Consider the following 7609-nt stretch of genomic DNA (forward strand, 5'->3'; position numbering starts at 1 on the left):
GGTGCAGCAGGAAGGAAGCAGGAAGCCCTTGTGAGCATTAACTTTTCAAAGCAGTTTGCAAAAAAAGCCAAAGCTCTTCTCCCCTGGGCTACACAGCCACATAGTGATCTTTACCTCCTCACCTTAAGGGGCACCTAGTCACAACTAACATTCACAGCTCCTTCAGCCGGAAGTATTCACCCGGTGCAAACAGCTGAGGCATTTGGTGTCAGCCCTTTCCCTGTGCAAGGCTGTAACAAGGGGGAGGGAAGAGGAGCCTTACACTTGCCAAACGGGAGAGGTCTGATTGCACTCAACAGGTTCAGTTCACGCTGTGACCCTGCCCGGCTTCCTGCTATTCAGATGTGTTACTTCCCCTTTGTGGTAATGGCCTGTGGCAGCCGGCCAGAAAACACTATTAATTTCAGAAGTGGCCTGACAACAAACCCATAGCGAAACGAGAGGAAGTGGCGGGGAGGCCATCTGTTAACTTCAGCAGAACAGTAGGGACACAGCTATGTAGGTTCTACAAGGGAAGCAGATTAATAATCCACAGAGGAAACTGGCTAAAATTATCCACAGACCATATTAAAAAAAAAAAAAAACAACAAAAAAAAAAAAAAAAAAAAAAAAAAACAAAAAAAACCAAACAAGGGAGTCACTTGAGCTGCAGCTGGACAGGAAATTGCTAGAGCTGCTTGCAAATCTCCACTTTGAACAGAACAGCACAGGGAATGCCAAGAGCGGAAACCGTTCAAAACTGGATTAGCACAAGCCAAGTTTAACTGCAACCCACTTCTACTTTCACAGTTTATGCACTCAATCTAGGCCACTGCATGAGACACTGACTCACTTTTTTCCCATGTTTTGTTTGCATTTCATTTCACACACTTGCAGTTTCTAAAATTACTTCAAATGTGCTTTGGCTGCCAGGAGTTCTGCAGTACCTCAGCCGACAGCCCCAGCCCCTCACTGTGGTACTGCACACAGATTTTGGCACCACCCTGCCTTGGGCCAGTTATCATCAGGAAGGATGTTAATGAATATAAGTTGCAGCAGGAAGTTTTGCAATTGCTATAATCCCCCTTTTTCCTTCTGCAGAGACTGAACTGCTTGAAGGGTCCAAAGAGGAAATGAGGTGACTAAGAGTATATATAGACTTTTTCTCCTATCCTTCATTAAGTTGCAAGGTGGCCGGCCGAATGGCAGCAGAAAAATCATTTACAGGCAGACTATTGATGAATCTCTGTGAAATGAGATCCTGCCAGACAGCTAAGCAGAGCATGAACCTATCTCCTGGCATCTGTAATAGTGACCAAAATTCCTAAACAAAGCCAGAAAACAGCAGCTCCTTACTTTTAATAATAAAATAAAAAATAATAATGAGAAGAAAAATTATGGCCCAGAGTCAGGTGCATCCCTAGTATAGCAAAGAGATGCTGGAATATTTTGTAATTAACCTAAAGGCTTTCAAAAGCATTCCCTTCACCAAAGCAAGATGAGAATCTAGCACATTCACTGTTTATTCATTTAGGCACCAGTGGACCAAAGGGGAAATCAAGGTTTTATTGTCTTAGGGGGATGTACAAAAGCTATTGAGAGCAATTATTGCCTTTAAACATAACCATATGGGTATGTGCAATTAACCACAACTACACAGACAGGAAACGAGGAATAAACCAGTCAGCTTCTCCATAACCAAAAATAGTTATTTATTTATTAATAATTTAAGGTTTTACATTCTTATAATAAATTCCATCTTAAAACTTTTACACTGTGGATTACTCTCCCTTATTGGCAACCATGTGCAGGTTCACTGTGCGTACACACAGGTACAAATGCTCGCACATACTTCCAGTTTTATACAAAAAAAGATGCAAAATATTGCATTTGAGGTGAAGCTCCCTGAAGAATTTGTACAGAGGTAATGCACTGTTTAGCACATCTGTAAGTTTTAAAAAGTGATCAGAAATCTTTCGCATCCAAAGACAAATCTCCTCCAGATGATCTATTTACAAAAGGTAAGGCAAAAAATTAATTTAATATAAATATATATATATATGTATATATATATATATATCATAGGGAACCTACATCAAAAGAATGTGGAAAAAAATCACCACAAGGAAAAGAAAGATATATGAAAGAAGAGACTCTACTTGCTCACAAAACCTGATCTGCAAACTTCTCACCATTGCCATTTCTCCCTCATGGAAAGCTTGCTTCAATAAAATTCAGCATGCTGCAAATATACTCTTTGCAATCAAAATAAACAAACAAACAAAGCAAAATTTATGAAAATAACAAAAACACAGGTGTCCCTTGGATTGATTTCTTGAGTACATGTGAATTAAGAAAAAAAAAAGCAAATAAATTTAAGGTTAAATATTTACATTTATCAAGTAGAATACTACCAAGCTCCTAGCAAACAAGTACTCCAAATACACTAAGCTGAAATCTTTCTTTGGCTCCTCTAAATTAAAACAAACAAACAAACAAAAATAACCAGTCTTCACTGAAGACAAAGATGTGTGTCACAGATCTGAGAGCAGAGGGCAGAAGGACAGTTCCAGCCTCTAGAGAACACGTGCCCAGCCTGTCCAGCCTCACCCTACCCACGGGAAGTCCTCGGACCCTGGCTACTGCCCAAGCAGGGACGACCACGCTGCCCACCTGCTGCCCGGTCACCACGGTCCTGCCCAGAGAGCTTGCCACATCCCCTCCCTTTGCAATAGCCGATTCCGCACTGTGTAACCTTTCGTTGCCTGCACTGGCAGCTGCTTTTTAATAGCAGAGGCCAGAAAGAGAAAGCTGCATTTCTTTATCACTGCCAAAGAGAAACCATTGAGGAGTGATCCCATGAAATGGACAGGAGAAGGGAGGCGGTGGGAGCTCACGTGGACTGCAAGGAATCCACCTGGAAGACGTTCTGGTTGGAAGGGGTGGTGAAGTACAGCTGCTGGTTCGGCACTCGATTGTCACAGGGGCTGCTCAGTCCCAGAGTCCGCTCAAAGTCCAGCAGCTGACCCATGAAGTTGAAGTTGGGTGAAATGTTGGACTTCTTCATCTTGACAATATCATAGGCATCATTCATGGACAAGTTCAGCTTCTGCATGAGGTAAGCCACCGTCACTGTGACCGAGCGGCTGATCCCTGCTAAACAATGCACCAGGACGCCGCAGTTCTTCCCCCGTGCTTCATCTGTACAAAGAGGCAGAGAAGGACACGTAAGACAGAGAGTTGGTAACTGATCTCCTAATACAAATGAGATTAGTATCAAGGAGGAAGAAAGTACAATTCTGATCCCAGTGGCCAGCAGTGCAACTCAAGAGTTAACTTTAGCGGCTTAAAACCAGGACAAGAGAAAATCCATTCCCCCTACTACCCAAGTCCAAGAGCTGAGAAAACTAAGAATGAGACAAAGGGAGCAGCACACGCTGTTTTAAAAGTCAGTTTTAAAATACAAGGTTTTGCCTGGAGATTTGCCTTTAAATTCTCACAGTCCCCTTGCCCCAGCATGGAAATCCTGCAATATGTCACTGAAAGGCTTTATACAGACCAGCAGACTGCAAAGGTCTATTAAATTATTCTCCAACTGTTGTGCAGCTAACAATGGAGGTATTCAGGCATTTTAAAAGAATGAGGGAAGTCACAGGGGACAGCCCATTAGGAGGAACAGGATGTCAACATTGGTTGAAAATGGGTTCCTTTGTAATAGGAAATGCATTACAATGCCTGGAGATTAGTTTCTTTGTGGCTTCTAGCCCACATTTCTTCCTGCTAGGCTCAGATTACCTACATTCTCCACTATTACCGGTATCATTCAACCGGATTACAGCACAGCTTCCCAACAGATAATGCAATGCCCACCCCACCGCACACCCCGATGGGGCAATTTGAGTCCTCCCCAAAACGAAGGAGAGTGCAGATTTTAACCAGAACTCCTTGGGCCCGAGGGTACAGATTTCCGTCTGACGGCCGGCTGACCGAGGCACTGAGCCCGAGATGTATATCATTATTACCACGAGTTTTAATTTAAACTCCGGCTATATATTTGCCAGGGACACCGCTTATTCATAACTTCAAAGCTATTCATAATTGAAAAGTTAAAGTTAGATTCCCAGATAGCTCCTTTTTCTTATACTACTCTTCAGTAACTTCAAGGAAAAAAAAAAAAAACCAAAAGCAAACAACCCCAAAAACCAACATCAACAAAGAGAACAGTCAAATAAACCATCAACCCCAGGCTCATTTGCCCCCCCGCCCTCCAGGAAACAGTTTAAGAATATACCCCAACATGCACGGGGCTCAGTCCCCAGCTCCAATACAAATGACTCAAGGAGGAATTCCACAGCCAGACAATTCAGGTATGCCTGTGCTACCCTGCAAAGGTCGCTTGCAATTCACCAGGACTTCTCAATAACACCCCCAAACAGTCCCCAACAACCCCTCAACTTAAGCCGGCTTTACAATCAGAGAACAGGCATGCCCCAGAGACGGCCATAAATGCTGCTACCGCTTCTCGCCCGAAATTCACGAATTCTGCAAAATATAACGAATTCTGCCGCTTGACATGTAGATGTTAGCAAGTAATCGGGTCTTACCTATAAAGGAGATGGCCTCAGGAAAGAACTGAGACAGATTTTGGCTCCAGTGGTCAGAGATCGGGATCTGTTTGTACTTGAATTCACCGGCGTTTTCGAAGAGATTAGGCAGGTTAGGAGTAACATTCAAGATATATTTAATGCCGAACTCTTCTAAAACATCCAAATTAGTGGAGTCCTTGGCACAGCCTAAGTAGAGGTAGGGTAAAATCTCCACCGGAAAAGAAGGCTGGTTGTTGGAAAGAGGGCTGCCATCGGAGTCGGTGGCACTATTGGGGTCTCTGTCAATGTCAGATTCAATGTCGGATGAGGAATCGGAGCTGATTCGGAGGCCTCCCAAGCCCAGCACTGGCAAAGGAGGAGAGCTGCTGCTACACGAACTGTCTAGGTTAGTTTCACAGTGCAAGGCGAACTCGGCCTGGAACTTGCTAAAACCACCTGGAGAGAAATGCAAAGAGGAGAAAATGCAACCTGATATAAGACGATATGTCGACTTACTTCCCTAGTACAGTCCTGTCTGCAAAGAAGCATCTGTTTTGCACCCTCTCAAGCTCCGGAAAAAAGACGAAAGAAAAAAATGTTACACTCACAACGCAGACAGACTAACTTAAAGGAAGGGTTAAGAAAATCGTCCGCTGAGGTGCAGGGCTCAGCACATTCAAGATTAAAGCTCTGTACCGCTTTGCCCTGCGGAGACCGCTGGAGAGGTGTCTCGGCAGCAATTCCTTCTGCCCAGGCTCATGCCGGAATCCCGTTAGCCCTGTCCTCCCCACGCTGCCACAGCGATTTCAGACATCAAGGCTTCTTTAAACAATGCGAAGATAAGGGGGGGAGAAGGGGAGAGAGGTGTGGAGTAGGAGGAAAAGCCCCCTACCCAGGTACTCTCCTGGCGCATCAATCCACTACCCGGGGAACGCTGCAGACCGCATCCCCCCCTCCCTCTTACCCGGGCAGAGATTTCTCCCCCAACCCTAGACGACCCTTCTTACCTTCCAGATAAAATGCCTTGCAGCCTTCATCTTTGAGGCGCTTCAGGAGCAGCCCCAGCACGGATTCGCCGCCAGTGTTCTCGTTCCAGTCGCGGCTGTGCTCGTCGTACAGCACTACGGTGTCGGTGCCGCACCGGCGGGCGAAGCGCTCCCTGTCCTCCTCGCTGCTGGCGACGAGGGACCGCAGGGGCAGGTTGCCCTTCTGCAGCCGCCGCAGCATGATGCCGGGGATGGCCACATTGATGGCCGACTCGATGTGGGACGACTCGTACAACTCCTGCGGTCGACAGTCCATCAGCAGTAGCCGGTCGTTGCCCATCTCCAGCTGCTCGTTCAGCCACGCCACGGATTTACTAATCGCCATTTCCGACGCGAAAGGGACGGGTCTGAACGTATCTAGCATGAGGAAGGACGGGGGGAGCGGAGCGTGCTCTGGAAGCGCCCCTCTGTCTCACAGAGGCATGCGGCTGGCTCGGCGGGCGGGCTGCACCCCTCTAACTCCGCACAACTTATCTCCCTCCGCCCCAGGAAAATGAATCACGCAGGCCCCCCCGCGCCGCTTCCCCCGCGCCGGGCGGCGGTGGAATCACGGGGAGGGAGAAGCAGCCCCGGCCCCGGCGTGTGTGTGAGTGTGAGCGCGCGTGTGTGTGCCTGCGTGCGCGCAGCCAGCCTGCCCTGTCTTCTCTTTTTTCTGTCAATGAATCCCTGAATGAACCTGCCTAATCGCCGCTGCAGCCCGAGCCCTTGGGCTTTTCCTCCGCCGCGAGTGAATGAAATCCAATTAACGTGCCGCCGAGCGGGGCTCCCCGGCTCAGCATGGAAGCGCGGCGGCGGCGGCGGCGCCCCTTGCCTTGCGCTCCCCTCCTGCGCCGTGCCGCGCTGCCCTCGCCGCCCGCAGCGGCCCGCGCAGCCCGGCGCCCGGCGGCTCTCAATGGGCAGCGGCGCGGCTCCGCTCAATGGATACATTCTCCGCCGCAGCCAATGGGGGCGCGCGGAAGGGGCTGTTGCCGCGGCGACGGGCCGGCTGGAACAGGTTGTGTTGATGAATCGTTAATGAGTTTGTCATTCACAAAAACGGAAAGGAATTTCCGCTCCGGATAAGCCGAGTGCAAACAAGCGGCAGCCGCGGCGCGGCGGGCGGGGGCGGCGGGGGCAGGTGAGGGGGCGCGGCCCGGCGCTCCCCCCTTCCCTCCGCCAGCACCAGCCGCGGGGCGGCCGTAGCAGCCGGCGGAACTAATGGCGCTTTTTCTTTTCTCTCTCTCCCCCCGTCCATATTTTTGCTCCCTAAATGATACCCCGCGGGGGCCGGCCGCGTTCCCCCCAGTTCCCCCGAGCTGATCGTGGCCCGGCTTTTCATTAGGGCGTTCCGGGAATCCCATTTTTAGGGAGGCGGGTAGGCTCTGTCCTCGTCTGATCTCTACGGGGGTGAAGAGTAAACCCCGAGCTAATCTCTTCCTACGCGGCGCGGCTTTATTCGCTGCACGCAGCGCAGCTGGGGAGCCGGCCCCGCCGCAGGGGCAGCCCGCAGGCGCTCCTGCTGCAGCCCGGGCGGCCACCCCACAAACGTGAGCAGGGAAAGTGGCCCGGCCGGCTCCTCCGGGTAGCCTGTGATTGAACCGCGCTCGCCCGGCCGCAGCTGAGTCCACGAGCCCGCAGCCAGTGCCGGGGCTCGGGAGCGCCGGGGCCGCCGGCAGCACGGCGGGGTTCGGTGCGGCCCCTCGCACCTGGCAGCGCCCGCGCTGGCGGCCCCGGCTGCCGCTCCGGCTCCTCCTGCGGGTGGGGCGCCGCCGCCGCCGCCGTGCTGCGCTTCCCCCCGTCCCGCCGGGCGGAAGGGCGCTGCTGTCCCCGCCGCACCGGGAGGCGGAGGGGAGCGCCGGGCTGCGGTGCCCGTCGGAGCGGCGCCGGGGTAGCGGGGGCCGGGGGCAACCTGGGGCCGGTGCGCTGGGGGCGCCGCGGGGCCGGAGGCTGAGCCGGGAGCGGTGGTTCCAAGGTGCGGGTTAGCAAATGGGTAAGAGGAAAGCGAGGAGCGACAATAAA

At 51.0% G+C, this 7609-nt stretch overlaps 1 protein-coding gene across 1 annotated transcript; it reads right to left on the reverse strand.

Annotated features, from left to right (window-relative positions):
- Positions 1-1667: 1667 nt before the first annotated feature.
- DUSP6 (dual specificity phosphatase 6) lies at positions 1668-6444 on the reverse strand. Its single transcript, XM_021528017.4, has 3 exons — positions 5573-6444; positions 4584-5021; positions 1668-3180 (listed from the first exon to the last, which is right to left on the reverse strand). Exons 1-3 carry the CDS (start codon positions 5973-5975, stop codon positions 2873-2875), a joined length of 1149 nt encoding a protein of 382 aa, XP_021383692.1. The 5' UTR covers positions 5976-6444; the 3' UTR covers positions 1668-2872.
- Positions 6445-7609: the final 1165 nt, after the last annotated feature.

This window comes from Lonchura striata, chromosome 1A, assembly GCF_050655825.1.
Source record: "Lonchura striata isolate lonStrDom1 chromosome 1A, ASM5065582v1, whole genome shotgun sequence".
In the NCBI taxonomy this organism is placed as follows: Eukaryota; Metazoa; Chordata; class Aves; order Passeriformes; family Estrildidae; genus Lonchura; species Lonchura striata.